The sequence below is a fragment of the Grus americana genome, unplaced genomic scaffold (genome assembly GCF_028858705.1).
Source record: "Grus americana isolate bGruAme1 unplaced genomic scaffold, bGruAme1.mat scaffold_91, whole genome shotgun sequence".
Lineage (NCBI taxonomy): Eukaryota > Metazoa > Chordata > Aves > Gruiformes > Gruidae > Grus > Grus americana.
Genome location: NW_026562100.1, coordinates 191,542 through 214,892, shown reverse-complemented (window position 1 = coordinate 214,892; position 23,351 = coordinate 191,542). Strand labels below are relative to the sequence as shown.

General features: G+C 45.6%; 2 protein-coding genes across 2 annotated transcripts; one reads left to right on the top strand and one right to left on the bottom strand.

Moving 5' to 3' along the window:
* Window positions 1-3,127: 3,127 nt before the first annotated feature.
* Window positions 3,128-3,844, top strand: LOC129201296 (olfactory receptor 14J1-like; the record flags this gene model as incomplete). Its single annotated transcript, XM_054812418.1, has 2 exons — window positions 3,128-3,589; window positions 3,809-3,844. Coding segments are annotated over 2 exons (498 nt in total), but the record flags the coding sequence as incomplete, so codon positions are not given.
* A 2,392-nt stretch (window positions 3,845-6,236) lies between these two features.
* LOC129201295 (ubiquitin carboxyl-terminal hydrolase 38-like) lies at window positions 6,237-22,969 on the bottom strand. Its single transcript, XM_054812417.1, is given in 13 exon segments — window positions 6,237-6,425; window positions 6,784-6,906; window positions 8,261-9,278; window positions 9,280-9,546; window positions 10,657-10,766; window positions 11,611-11,704; window positions 12,253-12,446; window positions 13,563-13,721; window positions 15,637-15,738; window positions 16,044-16,173; window positions 21,441-21,576; window positions 22,632-22,807; window positions 22,899-22,969. Coding segments are annotated over 13 exon segments (2,769 nt in total).
* Between the last annotated feature and the right edge of the window lie 382 nt (window positions 22,970-23,351).

Genomic DNA, 23,351 nt, shown 5'->3' with positions numbered 1-23,351 from the left:
GAAGAAGGGAAAAGAAAACCAAAGGTTAAGCTCAGGTATGATGAGGCCTGCTTGGGGTTACCTTGCCTAGAAGCCTGCGTCAATGACTTCCAGTGGGTCAAAAAAAGCCACAGTGATCACTGTGGACTTATGTCTGCTCACTTTCACGATCATGGGGAACTGACGTCGTCTGCCTTGCTTGCCAATCAAGGGAAGACCTGTGGTGGAAGGAAATGCACAATCACTCACCCTGGAAGGGATCGCGGGGAGGTCTCTAGGCCAAGCCAGACCACTGCCAGTGGAGAAAGGAGAAGCGAGGGTTGGGCTGTTTGTGTGCTAGGCTGTTAATGGAAAACATCGGCCTGTATAGACATGCATACTGTAGTGATGTCTCCAGGAGCTGCTCTTAGACTCGCCATCTATGCAGGAGCTGGCCCTGGGATCCCCTCACCCCTCCAGTTCCAAAACACACACACACACACGCACAGAGCTGTCTCCATCACAGAATCACAGAACCACTGAGGCTGGAAGGCAGCCAGCTTCCACCTTCTCTGGGCTTCCTCTTCATGCTGGATTTTTGTCAGGGGCTCCTTTCTCATCCAGTCCAGCCTCCTGCAATGTTGCTTGACTTCCTGCATGTCTGGGTGTACTGTTCCGAAGCTTGAAGAGGAGATCCTTGTCTAGCAAACAGCTCTTCCCTCTTCTCTGCAGGACCCTAAACCATGGGATTCTTCCAAGCAGGTTCCTCAGCACGCCAAAGCTGTCTCTCCTCAAGTCCTGCTCTTTGCCTTGTTCCCTTCTCTCAGGAACCTCAACTCTACTTTCCCACACCCTGGCTGTTCCATCCCTGACCAGCTCTTCCTTGTTTCGACGTATGACGTCCTGCAGGACAGCGCCCTCTCACTGGCTCCTCGGACACCCTTGTCAGGAAGGTGTTGTCAATGAACTCCAGAAACCTCCTGGATGGCTTTCACCTTGCTGTGCCCCTTCAGCCAATATTGGGAAAGTTTAGGTCAGCCATGAGGACCAGGGCCTGCTGAATTCAGCCTTCCCTTTGGGTGAATATAACACATCCAGGATTACTCAGAATCTGTTCCACCTTTACATTGCCTTTGTCTACCTGTCATCTCTGCCTCCAGCTTTCTGCTCTAACCAGCCCCTGGGGAGGCTTCGTCGGTAATGGTCCTCGGTGGGACCTGTTAACACTCCAAGAAACTTTGGAGTTTGCATCTGACTTGGACTTCTTCAAAGGTTTCTTCAATTTCCTCTCAGTGTCTGAGGTTGAGGGACCAAACCTTCCCTCAGAGGGGTCATTAAAATGCCTTGGGCTGGTCCTCTGCTGTTGATCTGAGCTGGGCTCCTGGGATGGAGGGAGCTCATGGCAAGCGGGCAGCGCTGCAGAGAGACAGCTCTGCCCAGGAGCAGCTCCTCTGCAAAGCGCAGCAGGGCTGAGGGCACTGCCTGCAGGCAGTGAGGGGAAGAGAACGGCTAAAGGCAGATGGGACTGGGAGGATGCTGAGAGCACAGAAGAGGAGAAATCTTCACGGCCCTTGACACAGTAAGTCTCTGGGTGCAGGCCAATGCAGCTGCAGTTCATGGAGGGATCTCCTAAAGCTGGCATAACCCACAGCCTATGGGATCTCTCTCTTCTATAGAGGAGGAGGACGTGCTCCAGAGCAGGGTTTTCCTGCTGCACCATCAGAGGGACAGGGCATGACAGGGTGACAGGGACAACTGCAGAGGTGTGAAGGTGAGTGTGCAGCCAGGGCTTCCAGGATTGTCCTGGACCAGACTATGGCTGTGTGCCGGGGCAGGGACTCTGCCACCTGCCAGGGTCAGCACTCAACCTGCCTGGGGAGCTCCCCATGACGGTGCAGGGAGAAGCTGGGAGTTAAGAAGTGAACCTTGGCAGGCCAGGGTCCTGGTGTTGAGAGGGTGCTGCATGAGTCATGGTTCTTCACAGCTCAGGATGACATGCAGGACATTAGTAGAGGCAGCATTTCAAGAGGAAGGTCAAGGTAGGGACTAACTTAAAGATGAAGACCGTTGCAGGGTCTGTGATCTCAGCTTTCCTCTAAAGAACGAATGCTCTAACAGAAAGCTGCCCCTGGGCAGAGCCCTGCTGCCAGGAGGTGTCTTCAGGGCAGAGCTGAGCACAGAGCAGGTGGGATGTGGTCTGTGAGCACTGACAGGGAGGAGACTTGGAGACAGAGAAATGGCTCCCGGCAGGGACAACCCCAGGGAGCAGAGAGCCAGGTCATCCGTCAGCATCACTGTCTGCTCAGGTGCACAGAGAAAAAAAAAAAAAGAGGTTTGAGAAATGGACTTTGAAACTGGACTCTTCTGAGCTCACAACAGTCCAGTGTCTTCTTCAAGTACATTGTGTGTAGAGATCATCCTGCAATGAAAGAGGTGTAAAAATTACAGGGCACCTGCCTGGTGACCAGCAGGTCACTTGTGGGCAGACCAGCTCTCCTGACTCTGCATTAGGGATCAGGGAGCCCTTTTGTCCCTCAGGGCTCACCAGTGTCCAGGCTGAGAGCAAGGTGAAAGATGAGGATTTCTGCCCCTTCAGAGAAAGTGCCCTCACTCAGCAGCACAAAGGTGAGCTCAGAAAAAGGAATTGAACAAAGTTTCCTCCCAAAAATGAAAAGTAATTTTGAGGGGATTTTTTTGAGAAACAGCATAGGACAGGCTCAAAGAAGTCTGCCCTGACTTGTCAATGTCTTGTCCTCTTTCAACAGTTCCCCAAGCCCAGAGTGAACAAATGTCCAACGGCAGCTCCATCACCCAGTTCCTCCTCCTGGCATTCGCAGACACACGGGAGCTGCAGCTCTTGCACTTCTGGCTCTTCCTGGGCATCTACCTGGCTGCCCTCCTGGGAAACGGCCTCATCATCACTGCCATAGCCTGTGACCACCACCTCCACACCCCCATGTACTTCTTCCTCCTCAACCTCTCCCTCCTCGACCTTGGCTCCATCTCCACCACTCTCCCCAAAGCCATGGCCAATTCCCTCTGGGACACGAGGGCCATCTCCCAGACAGGATGTGAAGCACAGGTCTTTTTCTTTCTCTTTTTCATTTCAGCAGAGTGTTGTCTTCTCACCATCATGGCCTACGACCGCTACGTTGCCATCTGCAAGCCCCTGCACTACGGGACCCTCCTGGGCAGCAGAGCTTGTGCCCACATGGCAGCAGCTGCCTGGGGCAGTGGGTTTCTCCATGCCCTGCTGCACACGGCCAATACATTTTCCCTACCCCTCTGCCACAGCAATGCTGTGGACCAGTTCTTCTGTGAAATCCCCCAGATCCTCAAGCTCTCCTGCTCAGACGCCTACCTCAGGGAAGTTGGGCTAACTGTGACTGGTGCCTGTTTAGTCTTTGGGTGTTTTGTTTTCATTGTGGTGTCCTATGTGCAGATCTTCAGGGCCGTGCTGAGGATCCCCTCTGAGCAGGGACGGCACAAAGCCTTTTCCACGTGCCTCCCTCACCTGGCCGTGGTCTCCCTCTTTATCAGCACCGGCATGGTGGCCTACCTGAAGCCCCCCTCCATCTCCTCCCCATCTCTGGACCTGGTGGTGTCACTTCTGTACTCGGTGGTGCCTCCAGCCATGAACCCCCTCATCTACAGCATGAGGAACAAGGAGCTCAAGGATGCAGTGTGGAAACTGATCACTGCATGATATTCAGAAGCAAAAAACTGCCCATCTTCTGCTGCATAACAACTATTATTTAACTCATTACAGGCCCAGCCTGTCGTCTCTAATTTATATTGTTGATGATGGTGTTTTACTTGCAATGATGTTGTCATCCCCTCTCTAATTCAGTCTCTGCTGCGCTTTTCTGACCGAGTGGCTGTGTAAACGAGGAGCCATGCTCTCTGTGTGTTTAAGTAAAATAAAGGAACCTGCAGCAAGGTCGGGTTTTTTCTGAGATCCTTCCTCCAAGAGCTTTATTGAGGTGCAGGGACAGTTCCTGTGTGCAGAGGTGGCAGGGAAGAGAGTCCTGGCATGGCAGCACTGCCAGGAAGAACTTGATCTCCCAGAGCTGTTCTCTTTTCACTTCCACACTCTCTTTCTGATCCCTTGGCTTTGGTGGAAGGCCTGATTGCTCTGCAGCTTGGTCACAGTCCTGCTGCGTGGTCGTCCTGGGACCGCAGGCAGGGACAGGCAACGGGCACTTCTGTGACAGAGCTGGCCTCCGTAGGAGTGGTTCCATCATGAAAGGGCATCTCCTCAGGGCAGTGCATGAAGGCTTAAGCCTTCCTCCAAAGTCGCTCTCAAGAACATGCCCAAGAATGGGGCCCACAGATGAAAACGCCAGTGAACAGCTAAAGTGTGTGAGTGTGCAGGGTGGGGGGCACACAGCAGTGTCCTCGCACAGCCAGTCCTCCTGGGACAGACGTGAAGGCCCAGCAGAGCAGGGTCTGGCCTGTGCCCGTGGTCACTGGACAGCCTGGGGAAGCTGCCTGTGCTGGTCTTGGCTGGGATAGAGTTCATTTTCTTCAGAGTAGCTAGGATGGGGCTGTGTTTTGGATTTGTGCTGAAGACAGTGTTGATGATACAGGGATGGATATGTTATTGCTGAGCAGGGCTTACATGGAGTCGAGGCCTTTTCTGATCCTGACACCACCCCAACAGCAAGGAGGCTGGGGGTGCACAAGAAGTTTGGAGGGGAAACAGCCAAGACAGCTGACCCCACCTGACCAAAGGGATATTCCATGTCATATGACATCATATGCAGCATATAAAGCTGGGGGAAGAAGAAGGAGGATGGGGACATTTGGAGTGATGGCATTTGTCTTTCCAAGTAACCATTTGTGTTGGGTTTGCGTGGCAAGGTTTTGGTAGCAGGGGGGGCTACAGGGGTGGCTTCTGTGAGAAGCTGCCAGAAGCTTCCCCTGTGTCTGATAGAGCCAATGCCAGCCGGCTCCGAGATGGACCCGCCCCTGGCCAAGGCCGAGCCAATCAGCGCCTCTGTGAGAACATATTTAAGAAGGAAAAAAAACCAGTTAGAGAGAGCTTTTGCAGCCGGAGAGAGGAGTGAGAAGCTGTAAGAAACTCTGCAGACACCCAGGTCAGTGCAGAAGGAGGGGCAGGAGGAGCTCCAGGCGCCGGAGCAGAGATCCCCCTGCAGCCCGTGGTGAAGACCATGGTGAAGCAGGCTGTCCCCCTGCAGCCCATGGAGGAAGGATGAGGGGGTGTAGCGATTCCACCTGCAGCCTGTGGAGGAAGGATGAGGGGGTGTAGAGATTCCCCCTGCAGCCCATGGAGGAAGGATGAGGGGGTGCAGAGATTCCACCTGCAGCCCATGGAGGAAGGATGAGGGGGTGTAGAGATTCCACCTGCAGCCCGTGGAGGACCCCACGCCGGAGCAGGTGGAGGCACCTGAAGGAGGCTGTGGCCCTGTGGGAAGCCCACGCTGGAGCAAGTTCCTGGCCGGACCGGTGGACCCGTGAAGAGGGGAGCCCATGCCAGGGCAGGTTTGCTGGCAGGACTTGTGACCCCGTGGGGGACCCCACGCTGGAGCAGTTTTCTCCTGAAGGTCTGCACCCCATGAGAGGGACTCCATGCTGGAGCAGGGGAACGATGAGAGGAGTCCTCCCCCTGAGGATGAAGAAGCGGCAGAAACACCGTGTGATGAACTGACCGTAACCCCCACTCCCCGTCCCCCCTGTGCTGCTGAGGGGGGGAAGGTTGAAGGCGGGAGTGAAGTTGAGCCCGGGAAGATGGGAGCGCTGGGGGGAGGTGTTTTAAGAGTGAATTTTATTTTCTCATTCCTCTACTCTGTTTTGCCTAGTAATAAATTAGATGAATTCCCTCTCTAAGTTCGGTCTGTTTTGCTCGTGACAATAATTAGTGAGTGATCTCTCCCTGTCCTTATCTCGACCTACAAGCATTTCGTTATGCCTTTTCTCCCCTGTTTAGTGAATGGGGGGAGTGAGAGAGCGGCTCTGGTGGGCACCTGGCCTCCAGCCAGGGTCAACCCACCACACCATTACATATGATGGATCCTTGCTTTCTTGGAGATGGCTGTACACCCACCTGCCCATGGGAAATGGTGAATGAATTCCTTGTTTTGCTTTGCTTGCGCACACAGCTTTTGCTTGACTCACTTTTACCCTTGCTATTCTCTCCCCCATCCTGCCGGGGGTGGGACTGAGCGAGAGGCTGCGTGGTGCTCAGCTGCCGTCTGCGGTTAAACCATGACACTTGCTTCAACTCTGGCATACCATAAGCCTGCCACCCCATAACCCTAGCCAACTGTAGCCTTAGCATCCCAGAACCCCAGCACTTTGTAGCCCCAAGATATCAAAACATGGAACACAAACTCCCCGGAGATCTCTGCCAGAGCCTTCAGGTGGCCCCGGATCTCAGACATCACAACTTTGAAGTGGGAGTGGGACAGAGCCAACAGGACAAGACCGGCACCCACCTTCACACCCTGAAAAAGTGCCCGGGTTAACAGTCCCAGGGAGAAGGCTGAGGCACTCAGACACTTTGAACCAGCCAGCCATGGCCACAGGGCTTCAGCTCATCATTGCCGTGCCAGAGCCACCAGGCAGATGAACCCGTCCTGCCTGCGAGACCCCTCAGGCAGCACTGCCCAGCTCCAGATACAGGCTGGAGACAACCTCAGCTCTATGGGGAGGTGCTTCCTGGGAGCAGGATCTCTCACGGGGGCACTGGGAAACCATCCTCATGCCTGGATGCCTGAGAAACTTCGATGTGATGCTCCATATCGCACCCAAACCAGGGGTACAGGAAGGCTGCTGTGGTGGCCGCCAAGAGAACCAACTCACCTGGGCTGCTCTGTGGCCACTGGGCACCTTTGCTGTCAGGCAGGTCACAGCGTTGCCCTGTAATCGTCTGTCACCTTCCTGCAGGACACTCTTCAGCGCAGGGTACATCTCTGCTAGGTCACCCTTGGGACAAAGATCAAAAGGGAGGGACTGCGTTTGCTTTTCCCCCATTCCCTGGGTGCCCCAAGAGAGACCTGCCACCCCCACATCAGCTGTGTGACATGGACACCACGTACGAGCTGCAGATGGGGGTCAGGACGGCTGTGGGGAGCGGGCAGGCCATTCTGCAGTGCCCCCGGTGCTGGCAGAAAGCAGAGCTGGAGACAAGCGGGGGAAGCCCAGTGCTGCAGCCTGCACAAATGCCCGGCTCCTTGAGCCCGGGGCTGCAGCACGGCACTGGCACTGCTGGGGCTTCGCTGGGACAAAACAAGCAGGGATGACCCTGACACCCCGCGTACGTACCTGCTCTGGCATCTGACAGCCTGTCCCTCTGCCCATTACTGCCACGGGATCCAGAAAGCAGCACTGCTGCCCCGGCGTGGTCCTGAGCCATCTCTCAACGGATGAGTCTTTCACCAGCAGCCCTAAAGACAGGAAAAATTGCCCAGAATTAAGCTGTTCTCAAGTTTTTGCAGGCAGTCAGTTTTTCTGAGCTGCCTGGTGGTGCTGCTTCTGGGGAATGCTCAAGAAACAGGGCAGCTGCCTGTACCTGCAGGCAGGCAGCAGAGTGTGCACAGTGGGAGGGAGCAATGGTTTGTGCGGCTGTTGAGTGGCTTTGGGCTTTAAATGTATCCAGCCTGGGACGCCAGGTTCCTTTTCCTTCCAGGCTGCATTCAGAGCTTAAATAGCCTTTTGTAAAAAGCAAAACAATCAAACAAACAGATGGGCAATTTTTTTTTCCTCCCAGTTGGGCTTTTTTTTCCCCCCACTCCCGGCCACTCTGCAAGGTGATGTTTGTCACCAATGTTAGGGTGCAGGATTGGGCCCAGGACAGGGCTTTGGCAGGCCGCACGTTTCTTGAGCCTCCCGGTAATGCAGTTCCTGAGCAGTGCTCGAGAAATGGAGTCAGTTGCCCAAAATTGCTATTTTTGGCCTCTCCCCAGAGCTCTCTGTCCCGCTCCCTGACCCCATGTTTTAATTCTTCCCTCTCTCTCTGTAGCCCATCACGATATTTTTCTTTCCCTTTTTGTCTCTCTTTGGCTCCCTGATCTTTTTTAATCCCTCCTTCCCTGCCCTATAGCCTCTTGCTTTTTTTGTCTTTCTCCACATCTCTCTCTCCCGCTCCCTGTCCTTCTCTTTTTTCTGTCACCATCTCCTGCTTCCTGCCCTGAGTTTCCCTCTCTCTCCTGCAGCCTGTCCCCTCTTTCCTGCCTGCATCCCCCGCTCAGCTGGCTGTGCTTCTCTCTTCTCTCCGGGCCTCCGTCCTGCTCCCCATCCCCTTTTGGGGACCCCTCTTTGGAGAGGATTTACATCTTACCCGCAAGTATCGTTTGTTATCTTTCATAATTGCATCCCCGAGGTCTTTCTGGAGGGGAGGGTCTCCGTTTGCCGAACTGAAGCCACGGGTGCTATTTCGTTTTTTGTACGACAGAACATAAGCAGTGTCCTTTGGAAATCTACTGGTCATTTTCTGGACTGACTGAAATGAGGGAAATGTCACTCTGCTGTCATTGAACAGAAACCATTCTCTTGACTTACCAGTGTCACTTTCTACAACAGTAGAAGGACTCTCCCCTGTCAACAACTTAGCCCGAGGAGAAACTAAAGAATCACCTGTAGACTGCTGGCAGGGTCCTGAAGGCCCTGACCCAGGAACATTTCTAGCATATGAAGAGTAATGTCCACTTCCAGAGGATACACCAGAATGCATCACCACGGAGCTTAACAAACAGGGCTCCAATCGTGGGCGAGTCACTTCATCAGCACCTGAGGGCTTTAGTTTTTTAGCAATATTTTCTCCAATATCAGACACCTCGACACCAACAGACCAACCTCTTGAAACTACACCTGGAGACGATGCTACTCTTTGGACTGGTAGTTTCAAACCAAGTGGCAGAGACACATTAGCTAAGACTTTGCGCCTTACGTGACACTTTGGATCATAGGAAAATCTCAAAAGAGTGAGAATGAGGTATTCAGGTTCCTCAATGATTTGCATAGTTTTCTCAGCATTCTGTAGAGAGGCACACTTTTCACAGTAATACTTGTTGTCACCACTGAGGATCTCAGGCGCCAGAAAATAATGCAGTAAATCTGTAGCTGACAGAGGGTTTTCACCTACTACCCTCTGAGGCATTTTCTTCTTAGCTTGACCTTTGTTGCGTTCAGAATTTGTAGTCTTCTCAGACTTTGGCTCAGCAGAAAAATCCTTTGTGGTTCCTTTCTTTGTTCTTGGGTCACATCCACCATTTGCTTCCAACTTGAGAGGTTTTTTCCCAGCAGGACTCATCGGTGAGGTCTGAGTTTGCACCACGTTGTCGCCTTTCCCTTCAGTACGTTCCAGGACAGAAAGCCAGAGAGAGATCTGTGAAAGCTTCTTCCTTTTGAGACACGCTTTTGCACTTCAGACAGCGTACAGTAGTCTTCACTTTTCCTCCAAACATCTTCTCGACCAGAGCTCTTTCTTCACTTCCCTTACCAGATGCTGCAGCAAATACTTTTGCCTTATTGACAGCTTCTTGTTTCTGGGACTTTGCATTGGGTTTACTTTCAGAAGTCTTTGCTGAAGACAAAGTTTTCAAGGTTTTCTCTTCTTCACGCAGCCTGAAGACAAAGAAAAATAGATCCAAACAGCTGTGCTATTTTCCAAACAGATCCCGCTGCACCATTTCAGACTTTTTTTCCCAGTTATGCTCAAAAATATAGATGGTTCAGTGGCTAGAAGTGTCTTACATTCAAAAAAGCTATTTGTTATTTTATATATAAGCAAGTTGAAACATACAGGTCAGTACCATCCAAGACCAAGTATGAGAGAAGCACAAATGCATTTAAGGTGGGTTTCATTGTATATAGCAGAACAGAATGGAGATACTGAGAGAACTGGCAAGTATTAAAAAACCTAACAGACAACGTTTTTATTATTTACCATTACATTATCTTGATAAATCAGTTCTCCAGTTGACTGGTTCTGTATGTCAGATTTTCTAAGAGAACAAGTAGCTGTTTATCCAGTGCCAGACTATTTCCAAAGAAAAGGTCAGGATTTTGTAGCTAAGAAAGTTAAGAAACTACAAGAAAAAAACAAAAAACAAAAAAGAAACACAAGTTGGGAAGAAAACCAAAACAAACAAAACACCACTGTTTCACTATGGGGATAAACTTGTCCAGGAGTGGAATGTGCCATAAAGCAATATTGCTTAAGCCACACCTCAGCAATCCAAAATTCAAGAGAAATACTAATAGATCTAGGTACTTTTGTATTATCCATGCCACCGTTAATTTGCTTGTTTATCAACTGGTTATAAATGCATGTACATCTCTTTGTGACTTATCTAACCTGTAAGAACTATAGCTGTCTCCACCAACACGAAATACCCAGATGCACAACTAAACGGCTTTCAGCAACCACATTCTTTTACAACAGGATCATGACTCGAACATAACACTCAAATGGAGATTTGTAAAAACATTACTACCACTGTAACCTGCTTTAAGTGATGCGGGTACAAGATGGTATCCAGACTTTACCACAGATTAAACCCATGAAGCAAAGTGTTCCATACACCATACAGAAAACCAGAGACAGCCAGGAATGAGGCCCAAGATTCCCGGTGCCCACTCGTGCAGTGGAACCCTTACACGACCGCTCCGAAGAGTTCAACATTATGTGATAAGACTATAGATCTATTCCCATTAGTGGCACAATAACTGTACCTGTCTAGCAGGAATTTGAGATATTCTGAGCAATCCTGCTGGGATCGAGGGCTGAACCATGGTGGTCGGGAAGCCTCAAAGAAAATTCTAGGAGCATATGCCGCCTCTCTCTGTTCACATAAGAGAGGGACAGACAAGGTTACGTAAGAACTACTTAAAAAATTGGTCCTATTCGTTTGATCTTGACCACTGAACTTTGGACTACATCATTCTAGAGAAACTGTACTAAACACGTGGTACACAGAGACATTTAAGCCACTTAATCATAGCAAGAGAGCACCATTAATCTTGTAGTTATCACCTCTAGTACAAAGATAAAAACAGTGGCTCCTGAAGGCAACTATTAAGTGTGCAGTGCGTGTAAATCAGATATTATTTGTAATAGCAGCTACTGTTCTTGCTGGCAAGCTTGAAAAAAATGTTTTCTTTTTTCAGAAGAACACAGTATTTCATAAATACCAGTTTACTTTTAAGGTGATCCAGCCTCATCCCCTTCACAAGAAGTTTATGGTTATTCCTCAAAGAGAACAAAAGTGTCTTATGCCCTTCCAGCACTAGCAAAATATTTAGTTCACTTTAGAATTTGAACTACAATAAAATTTAGCGTAAAAATCACTGCAGAAAGTCACAGTTTATCCTAGACAGTTACATAAAGTCAGCTTATATCTCAAGTCAGGCCTTATTTGGATTTTGCCATTTAGCCTTCTCCAAGAAAACCTGTTACTGCTTTTTACAAAAACAACACAATGCCAAGATGTTCCACTTAGGAAATACAGATTTCTCTAAGTCCATCCACACCACCTGAACATCTGGTGACAGACTCATTCCCCGACAAATCAATCATGTTTATATTTTTCATAGACTCAGGAGGACTCCCATGGCATGATGTTTGTTCCTCAGTTTTGGTATATAGACCTAGCCTTAAAACCCAGCAGATTAAATGAACTGACATACCTGGGTATGGGCCAAAAATGCAAAAAGATGCTGTAGTTTTGCCACTAGCAAGTTACATCCATGTAGTTGCAGAGATCAAACATGTCTTCTGAAACTGAAGGAAGAGATAGACATTAGTTTCCTTGCTAGATTTCTAACAACAATGCACTTATTCCAGCTCAGATAATTACTTCAATTTGAAAGAAAGCAAAACATGTCACGCTTCCCTTCAAGACCTGAATTCTGCTCCAGCGCAGCTGCAAAACTACTGAACAGTAGGAACTCACCCTGCAAAACTCCTATTTCTTTAACTATTTCAATGTGTAAGAATGGAGTATAGACAGACAATTCTTTTCTCAATAGCTTCCAAATTGTAACAAAAGCATCACCACAAACTTTTACAATACCAAAGGGAGCAAGGACAGTGAGGAAAAAAGGACTTGTCTTTTGACACGGGACAGAAGGATCAGGATTTTTAATGGCTAAAATTACAGTTTCACAGAGCTGGACTTCCACAAAGCAATCAGTAACTGAGCGCAAAGAAATCCACTCAGCTCTAGCAAGCTGAGAGCGCCCAGGACACTTGAATACTCTGTGAAAAGCAAGAAAGCAACAACTGCAATAGTTAATTTGCAATGAAAAGAGCTGTTCAAAAGGACTTACTCTGTAGCCATAAAGAGTGCCTGAAGAACACTGTTCATGTAGCAAGTATTTCCTAGGTCAATTAGACCTGTCTTCCCAGTTTCCGATTTCCCAGAAGGTCTAGATGAACAAGATGGCGAAGAGCTGGACTGTGACGTCCATGCGCTCTGATTGAGAGCCACCTTAATCTGTTCTTCAGTGGGCCTGGGCATGTCCTGCAAGAGAAACATTGAAACACACTTCATAGGGGTTTGTATTTGGTTTTATACCAGGTCCTGCCATTCAGGACCTTCTCTCTTCACTTGCTCCCGTATTCTCCTTCAAGGTCTTGCTACCCCTGATAGCCTAGAAGATACAACCCCCCCAAGCCCTCTTCTTCGAAGCTTTCTTTACTCAACTCTCAGATTGCAGGAATAAGGGGCTGCTGGCCACCCTTGATCTGAAGCATATTCACAGCATCCTTTCTGCCACCAAAAATTACCTCTCAAATTGCAAGCTTTAATAGACCCCTAAAGCATCCTATATTCTGCTAGAAATACATTCCTGCTCTGTCAAATCAAAATGTAGGAATGAAAGAATAAAGTCCACAATACTTGGAATTAAACTGATAGGCTTTTTAAGTGTCAAAGCATTTAACTGCAATACTAATGCCATCAAATCAGGCAGTAATACCCAAGAGATTTTTTGGTCGGGGTTTTGGGTTTGTATTTTTTTTTTTCAATTTTATCTGTTTTGGGGTGTTGTGGGGTTTTTTTAATGTACTTTTTATTTTAAGTGCATCATGCACTCAAATATTCATCTAAAAAAGCTGAATTTTGCTTTGAAACAGCATAGGCCAGCATCCTTTACCCACAGAGGCATGCAATACTGACTGCAGTATTAAGATGTAGTGCTTCATGATGGTGTTTTGGAGCTATCCAAAGATTAATACCATGCCAAGTACTCCTCAGAACCTACTTCTTTTCAATACTATCAGTGCTCTGAACTTATACTTGAAGAGGTACAGTTTCTGCCTTGGGTTGAAATGAAATGCCTAGAATAAACCTCACAAAAGTATATTACTAGTTACATGAGGCTTAAGAAATTAGATTGTACTTTTCATAAAGGATCTCATTTCAGGCTTGTTTTAAAGCCTGCTATAATCATATCATGGACACTCAGGACAATTTTTCTAGCCTATTCCAAATACAGTTAGAATTAACATTAGATTATGTGGAGAGCTCTTTTCTCCTAGCAGAAGTTCTAAAGAATTTAGATCTATGGGATTAGAACTGTCATATTTGAAAAAAACAAAACAAAAACAGGCCACCCTCTCAGTATTCCTACTATACCTTAACAGCTTCCAAAATGGATTCACAGAGCTCTGGAAATCCTGAATAATGATAAATCATACAATGGATCAACTCAGTCAATTGTATCAAAAAGGCTGTACTGGAAGGTGAGCCATCTCTCTTGAATGAGTGAACCAAACGGACCACATGTGGGACAATCTGAATAGGAAAACAAACAAAAAAGGGTGTTAATTGCATTTTTCCAGTGTTTTTGTTCTACAAACAACTTGACTGTTTTACACATGCCAAGTGACAGGGGATCTTGTGTTCTTAAAGAAGTGGTTGAGAAACAATGACTTGAGAAACACATGTTCTTCTTTTCTTATGACAATTTTCAAACAGCACAATTACTTATTCAATGCTCTCTTTAGCTCACATATCCAGTTTTGGAACTTTATGAACTTAGAAAATGCACGTTAAGATTTTAAACGGTCTAGCATCCCAAGTACTCATCTTATTACCGCTATTAACAGCAAATATTTTGCATTCGTGCCACCACTAACAGTGCAGTATCTTGATCTAATTTCACAGATACTGTTTTTAAAATAAACCTCAATTTTCCTTAAACATAGTCTAATGCTTGGGATCTGAAGCCAATGAAGACATTCACGCTATTTCACTTTACAAGACAGAACCTGGCTGACAGCTCCACCTAGCGAGGGAGCCAGGCTCAATAAACCAACACAGTAATTTACTATCAGCTAAAAAACCCTTACCACAGATACAGTAATCTATTTAAGAATTAGTTCAGATTCATTACTCTTTTAAATTAGCTAGAAATCAGAAATGTTTACCTCCTTCCCTTCTTCATCACAGCTCTATCAGCATGTTTAAATGCATGCGACTTTTATATTAGTATCAAAACATCAAGTAGAAAGTTATTTCAGTTATTAGAAAAAAATAAACAAGTAGCTTAAGCGCCGGAAAATATTACAGGATACTAAATGACAGCAGTAGCTCAAAAAACGATAGTAAAGAAGGTTGTTTATTTGGAAGGACAATTAAGTCACAATTAAGTCCTGAAGACAGGTGTTTATGCAGGGCTGCACGCAACCTATGGCAGAAATCTGCCTTGTTAAAGCAAACGCCTATTTCTAGAACAAGTCTTCTCATGTTTTACATTTTTCTCATGAATGTTTTGTCTCTCTCGGGAACAAAGAAAAGCAAGACAGCAAATAGATGAAATATTTACATTGTGAGCATATGCAAGCTACTTGGCTCCTTCATTTGTGACTCAAATGTCTATCCTAGGCCAAGATTAGGGCAGTGGAGGGAGGAGAGAGAAACTTCAGACTTCTGTCATTAAAAACCAGTGTAACAGGCATAAGGCAGTTACTCTAACGCTAATCAAAGGGTTTGTGATCCCTTCGGGCACAAGAACTTTGGAGATAGGTTAGAGAAACAGTGTGCCAGGCTGTTACTACAGCTAAGTCTGAAAGACTCATATTTCACTGAAACGTTAAGCTAAACACTGACTATCAGAACCGGGAAGGCACTATACGCCTTGCTGTATGTACTAATACAGTCATCGTCATACCCTAGTATCTACCGCTTTCACTGGCCAACCCCATTTTGAAGAGCGGCCATTAAAAATAGCATCCTTCAGTTTGCCCGTATGTACATTGAAACACAGCGTGGCTTGCTTAAAGTGAAGTACTTCGTGGTCTCGTGCGTCTATCCAGGGTGACTGGGTTATATATAGCAGATAACTGGTTATCTGTTTCCCCCAGATAGTTGTGCTTGAAAGCCTACTTGTAGCCCAACTCGATCAGTAGACTTCACACCACATAAAACGGATTTCCAGAAGTCTACGCTCAAAGATAGGTGCCCAGATACTACTGCCAGAAAGATGTACATACCAGGAAGAGCAGTGGTCGCTTCCGGTTACAGGTGAAGTGGCTCAGCCTGGAAGTTAGCAAGCCTAGTGGTCAGTGCTCCAGAGAAACCGGGTTCTAGAACCTTGAAACAATGAGGACGTTCCAAGCGCCCGAACTCTGTTACTCTTTACAGCCACTTAGGAACCACATGCGAGTGACACTTCAAAGAACTGAAAACCATTTCTTTAGTAACTTACCAAATGAAAAGCTTCTGCAGAATGCTGAAAACTAAGCAACATGTGGGAAAGGACAGCAAGGGCACCAGGCCTCGCTAGAGGAAACCAAAGTCGATTAAAGACCTAAAAAAACCCACATTCCTTTCAGTAAATCTAGAAAGTAGAATTTCAGTAAAAATATAAACATATCTCCAAATCCACAACCATTGGAAACAGACAGAATTGTTACATGCAGCTGAAAGCTATAGATACATTTACATCGTCTTTGCAGAATCATAATGTAATATCTGTTGCGATCTACAAGACGCTACACAATTGCATAGCTGTTACAAATTCCTTTCCCTCTCCTGCAATTTTGAATGTTCTTTTACAGCTGTTACAAATTCCTTTCCCTCTCCTTCAATTTTGAATGTTCTTTTCCAACGTACCAATTCAATCGTAAGCAGAGTAACATCAATGAGGATGGTAAACGTCTGGACTGCAGCCAGGCCTTTCAGCAGTGCAATCACCCGTGTTTCCACATGCTGAGCCAGAGGCCAAGACAACCAGGCAATCATTCTGAAATATTAATGAAAAATTAAAAAAAATAAAACAAATCAAAAACCCAGTATGCCACTAATTTTAATCTCAACAAAAAGATTCTATATATCACGCGGATAGTTAGACACTTATGCAGAGACTCACAAGAAGTAAGGCAAGAATGTGAAGTAGTAAAATAATTTTGATTCTACTTCAAGTCACTTAACTCTGTAATTAATAGTGATTTACTACATTAAAAGTAAATACAACCATCTCAAAATACATAAGCATATAAAGTTATATATTATATATATAAATGTTACTTGTTATTTAAGAATATGAACCCTGGTTTTATAGACATTAAGCTAATGTTTTTATGTTGTGGCAAAAACTTACTCCTGAAAGTGAAAAAGTGTCTGTACCCGGGAACCTCCCCTCCTCCACCTTTTAACCCAAACCAGACCAAAGCCGACTATTAAGTTTGAACTTGAAAAGCAAGACTCTTCAACTTTGAACCACACGCCTGGAACCCAACTCAAATACTCTCAGTTAAAAAGGTAAAATCCAGTCATTTTAAATCCATTGCAGCAGGTGTTATAAGGATCTTATAATAGCTACCAGCAGCCTGGGGTCCACATCTGCCCCAAAAGGAAGAATTTCACTACAGCTAAGGAAAAGTGAAGGGACTTTATCTGTGCCTAGAAAATACAGTGAAATACCAGCAACGGAAAAGAGGGGTATGCCATACTTTTAAATTCATGGACAATTTACACTGATGTTTAAAGCAGACAGGTGGGTTAGCTGAAGCAATTCTAAGTCACAGACAATATCATGAGGCAGTACCAGCTCAAACATGACATTTAGGCTTTGTTCTTCGGAGATTTTACTTAGCAATAGTTTGGTTTTTCTTCAATTGTCCACAAGACCTCCTTCTTCAAAGCAGATGGGGCACCACTAATTAAGTGGAAGGAAAAATTTTTCACCATAAGGGGGGTCAGGCATTGAAACAAGTTATGCAGTAAGGCTGAGGCACCTCCATCCCTACAGAAAGCTGTTAACTCAAATGGACAAAGCCCTGAGCAACAATGTCTGACTTTGAAGCTGACCCTCCTTCGAGAAGGACTGGACCAGATCATTTCCAAAGGCTCCACTCAATCTATGTAACATCATGATTCCATTCTACAGTTCAATGAAAATAGGAAGTTAGAAGTATATTTCTTTACTACTTTTCTGAAAAAGCTCCTCCTAAAGACTAATTCTTTTCAGAGGCTAAATTCTAGCACAGAACTGAATAGGTTACAAGGAACCATTCTAATAAACAGTCACCATCACTACAAACTGAGAATCACCAATGATGCCTATCTGAAGCAAAACTATCAGCCCCTACATTCTTCCGAGAGATTAAAAGAGCTCCAAACAGACTGAAATCAGGGTTTCCATCCTCAGATTCCAAACTAAAAAGAAAACCACGGTCTTTAGCAACACCAGACGAGCATTGTGGACATGTTGTATTGCCATAAACAACCTAAAACTTACACAGAGTTTATAATTTGGATATGAAAAATGTATAGTACACGCATTGTAAAATTTAAATATCTTAGAATTACATACTATCTGCACATATAACATTCAAAGGTTTATCTCAAACAAGGAATCGTTAGGACTGCCCTTTTTTACAATCCAGCACTGATCTTAGTGGGTTTCTTTCATGTTACTACAAAAAACACATGGCAACATCATAATCATTGCTCACAATTTACACAAAGCTCTCATTTCCCCAAGGTGTTAAATTCAAACATGTTTATTCTCAGCGCCCTTTCCATATACTTTCTAAAACAGGGAATCAAGAAAGTAGGCCAAAACTGCTTTGCCCTGCAAAGAATTAAGCTTAACCTAAAAACAGGCCCTGAACCTCACAGTACTATATCGTCTTCAAACCTCCTCCTCGCCCCTCTCCAATTTGTAGGCTTCATATTTTTCAGTAGTGGCACAAACACCCGCACAGTTAATTCAAGCCGAATGACAATATATTTGGTTTTCTTCATTATCTTTTGAGACAGGTCAAGAGTATTCTGTAGAGCCCTCCATTAGAACAACTCTTCTGAAATACCTGATTACCATCTTTACACTACATGCACTTTCAGCCACACTGACTCACAAACTCCAAATGACACCCAGTGCTTTTGGGTAGGAGCTGGAGCTCCCAGTGTTCCATCCCATTGCTCTGGTTATGTGATGGGCCACCCTGTGTCATCTCCAGTCAGTATAATTAACCACTAAACTATTCAACACTCTTACTAAGAGGACAATGGCTATCATTTCAGTATGACTAACCTTGTAAAGAGAAGCCCCATTCTCTGTATATTTGACAAAGAGAGAATTCCCATCCTTCAAATCTGTTTCTGCTCTTTACAAGCAGAGCCAATGCTCTGAAGAGCAGAAACAAAAGCCAGAAGAGGAAACAGAAGTAAACTTGCAGACATGCTTGAGACTGGCCTAAAAACATCTACTCTGGTATCTAGTAGCTGAAGATTAGACCTTTTGGTTACTAAACCCTCTCTCTGCGTTGCATTTACTGCTCTCCTGCTCTGTTGCAATCAATGACTGCATTTTTAATACAAAAGCAGATAACAATACGGGACGTGATGAGCATGAATGAAAACATAGAGGATGTTTTTCGTGTTTGACCAGATTAAAAAAACCTTCAAGACCTCAAGAGGACCTTCTGCCTCATGTCACCCTAAAACGAGCAGGTCTGCTATCCATATATGTGCCTAACAAGGACAATATTTCTGATATCTCTGGAGAGAAAGAAATTAGCTGTGCAACCTCAGACAGTAACTTCTTTCACAAAAATAGCTGCTTAGCCACATCAGACAAAGAATCTGCCACCTCAAATGCAAATCCCTCAGATTAGAGAAACAAACAAACCACAAAACCAAAACAACAATAAAACTGAAGATCCTCAGACTACAAAGCATCCCCATCCAAAAATTTAACATCTTTTACAATATTTTACATTTTTAGCAACAGGGCAAAGGGCCTGGTCACGTCTGGAATTTTTCTTAGCAAAGTGCAAGTAAGCAGTGTACTTGTCAGGATAGTGAGTACAGGCAGTCAACCTCCTCTGAGGCCTCTGTAGTAGACCCTTAACGTAGTCATATATCCTAGAAGAGATTCCACAATTTTCTGCTTTTCCTCACTGATGCTTCAGGGAAGGTTTCATGAAACAGGTGAGCTAATTAAGAACAGCTCAATGATTCCAAAAAGCAAGCGCCATTTCTTATACGAACCTGTACCTAACATAACCCCTCACCGAAAAGATTCCATTTATTAGTCTAATTACAGATTATTTACTAATCTGTGGTCAACTTTAGACAGACTCTGCAGGGTCATGAAAGTTGTCCTCAGGAAGTGTGCAACAAGGTCTCTAATTTGCAGTCACCAAAGATCAGCTTCCTCCCATCAGGAGACCTTGCTGTGCCTGGAGCTCTGCATCACCTGGGAATGATGCAAGCCTGATGACAACTTGTCATTTGGTGCTCCAGACATTCCAGCTGCATTATTCTCTTTACAATGACTCCTCTAAGCCAGAAGAGAGTAATCACTGCAAGGGGTTGCCAGAGATGGAAAAAGAAACTGGATACAGTGTTGACATGAGAGTATCTACAAACAGAAATAACCAGGGGTACCTAAGAAGTGAGCTCCTTGGAACAGAACTAGAGACTCTTAAAATCAAGTATTACTTCAAAGAATGAACGAGGCAAGTAAGATTGCACTGCTCTTTCAAAAAGAAGAGGAAAAAACCCCACCAGACGGCTAGTATGAAGAAAGAGCACTTGTGGGCTAATAACAGCTCCTATTACACCCAAAGCTCAGCACTGCATTACTTCCCTAAGCAGAGGCGCACAGAGAAGCCATTCTAAAGCTACAATTAGACAATCACATTGGGTTGAAGCGGGTACCGCAATGTAAATGTTACAATTACACTAACATGAAAATTAATCACCAGCACATTACTGGCAAATTATTAGCATGCACAAATCCTTCTGAATTTCCCAGCTTTGAATTTTAGACTGGGCACACAGCTTAGTTAAAAGAATCTGCTTGACTGAACAGATTTTAAAGTCTCCGAAGGATATGTCTTACACCAAATTACAATATCAATGCTGCTGCTTCTCATTATGTTTTCAAATGAAATATGGCTTCGCAATTTAATGTAAACACCAGAAATGTTTTCACTGTGAAAAAACCCCTCAGTATTTCACCAAGATACGCAAGTGCTACGCTACATGAATGTGTAAGCATTAAAAAATAATACAGCAGACGTTATTTTAGTTGAAAGACTTTTTTAAAGTTACTTTTTTTAAACAACACAAATTTCTAACAGTCTCCTGTTTAACTGCTCCACTCATTTTTCTACCCTTCACTGCTCAGTAACAGCTTCTTCCATAGGCTTTAAAAACAATCATTCAACGAGCTTCAAGGTCTTCATCTTTCCCCCATTGTCAACTTGCTGCACAGCTATTATTCACATAGCTGAAGATACTAACCAAGATTGCAATCTGAATCACAGTCTGTTAACAGCGCAACTTATCTCAACGTTGACTCACGTTTCCATTAGTGACAAGAAGCATAATATGCAATTGTTTTTACATCATTCCTATTCTTCTACTATTCAAAGAACATCCAACAAACCTCCGGAGCCTTGAGAGAAGATGGAAACAGAGGCTGTTCCCTGTGAATCCTACTAAAAATCCACAAGGATATCTAAGCAGATGAAAACCCTCAAAACTAAGCAGTAAAACTAATTTCTAACCAGATGATGGGTAAGACAATCATGCGAGAGCACCACTCTGCTTCTTGGAAAAGCAGAAAGGTGGATCTTCTGAAAACAAGGCCTTGTTTCTCAGCTTGATTGTAAACACCATGAAGTTTCCTGTTTATACCACCTCCCATAAGGTGGGAGATCTAAACATAGCATCTAAAAGGAACACCGCTGGCTTCCTCTTAGTTTCTCTTTCACCCTCTTCTTCACCCACCCTACCCCTAACAAAGCAGGAGGAAGAAGCCACATCAGCGATCAAGGCAGCAACCTTCAACTGAAACCATGCCAGTAACAGCCATAGCATCATAAATACATAGTACCTTCACATGCCAAACAGCACAACTTAGAATACCATTTGAAGAGAGTTTTTTTTCTCCTATGGCTTTTGTTTGTATGGGGGTTTTTTTTTAATGGAACCTAAGCGACAAATAGCTTCAAAAAAAGGCAAGAAAAAGAGACTTTTCCTGCCTTTACAGACCTGCACAGAGCTTGAGTCATACTTGCATCTTTCACATTTGGATCTGTAGTCAGGCTCCTGATGAGAACTGTAATCATCTGTAATGGTCTGTGCTGCACAAGACTTGCCAGTGCAACAGAAGGTTCGAATGAAGGATCTGTAATGGTTGAACATGACAAAGTGTAAGAAACTAAAAAGAAAACCCCATAGAAAAAATAGGCTTTATCTTCTCTCCTACGACTTCACTATAATTGCAAAGTTTTGAGACAAGTCTGTCCTCCATCTAACGTTCTATCATTACAAAGCAAAACAAAATTGAAAAGCGTCAACGGATGAAGGCGCTGAATTACAAACGCCTTTCATTCACCTAATATCCGTGCAAGAAAGTGACAATCTGCCAACTTCCTCCTCCGTCATCAACAGAACTGAGAAGTGGGGGTTTTTTTATCTAAAAAGCACCACCATACAATTGTTTATCATACTTGATGTTAAGGATCCAACACAGCTGATAATTCCCACATCCTATCTCAACAACTGCCTGCTAACCATGCCAGTTATAGCAATATATAATGTTATAACGTTAAGTTGCCCAGCTGCCTCAACAGCAAAGGCGCTTTCCAATCTGAGCTAATACAGTCCTTCACAGATTTTTTTGAGGTCAGAAAGGACCTGTTTACAATCGCATCGACATTACTCAGACAGCAAATCCTTCTTATGATACCCACGTTTTGTATCTTCTTTACATATATATCCCAGTTTCGTAGACTAAACAGTTCCAAGACCTAAGCTACCCCTCTGGAGGGAGCAAGAGGAAGAGCAGCTTTTGGTATTGAATTGTACTTTTTCCTAACAGGACACTCCAGCTCTGCTCCAGTATATCATTTAAAGCGTTGCAACAGGAGTTTTTCCAAAAACCATGCTGCTCTGCAGCTAAATAAATCACCATTTCCCCTGTAGCTCTTCTTGGGCGGGGGTTGGGGAGAAGAGAAGAAAAGGCTTTGCTTTCTCCATGGCCAAAAAGTTGCTTTTCAGTATCTGGGCAGGAAGCAACAGTTCCAAGGCAATGTCTGCAAAGCGACCGATGCTAGCAGTATAACTTTTCCTTTCTGTTGGCAAACCTGCCGCTCTCCTCAAGCCCCCACGTTACTCTACACCCCTCCCACCACCACCACCACCAGCCCTCGGCCGCGTTTCCTGGCGGGCGGTACTCACCGGCGGTGGAGATGACAGCGAAGAGTTCCTGCAGGGAGGGCAGCAGCGTGTCGGGCTCGGCCTTCCAGACACTCCGCAGCAGCCCGCTGACCTGTGTCACCTGCGAGACGGAGAGGCGCAGCTCGGCCTCCCGGCTGCCCTGGCTCGGGAATGGTTTTACTCCTCCTTGGCAACAACTACAATATGGCCTGAATTAGTGGCCTCAGCCTCCTCCACAAGCTTCTTCAGCAAGATGTGAGGGGACCAGGTTGGGCAGTGGGTGCTCACGTAACAGCAGCCCTCTTCATCTGCAGCCACTTGAGCCTGAAGCTCCTCAGCAGCCTTCTGTCAGAAGTCATCCTGCTCGGCCCGTGCCAGCAAAGCTCCAGCAGGCTCTCCCATTTCTCCAGCTCTCTGCTGAGGGAACGACGTCCTACACAGTTCCTCAGGGGAGCTTTAGATGTGCAGTGGCACTCGAGCATTGATCAGCTGATGGATGCTCTGCAGTTTCCTGGCTCGCTCTTGCAGCTGCTTGCTAAGGAGATGCAGCTTAGCACTCTTCTGCTGGAGCTTCTCCACCTCCTCCCGCACTTCAGGAGAGCTTCCCTTCCTCAGAAGACAGTTCTCCTCTTGAAGGGCACGGCACTGCCTCTCCAGGTCTTTCAGGGTGCTCTGGAGGCAGGCGTTCTGCTCCAGCAGCCTGCTGTGACTGCTCCCAAGCAGCCAGTCCTCCTGATTCTC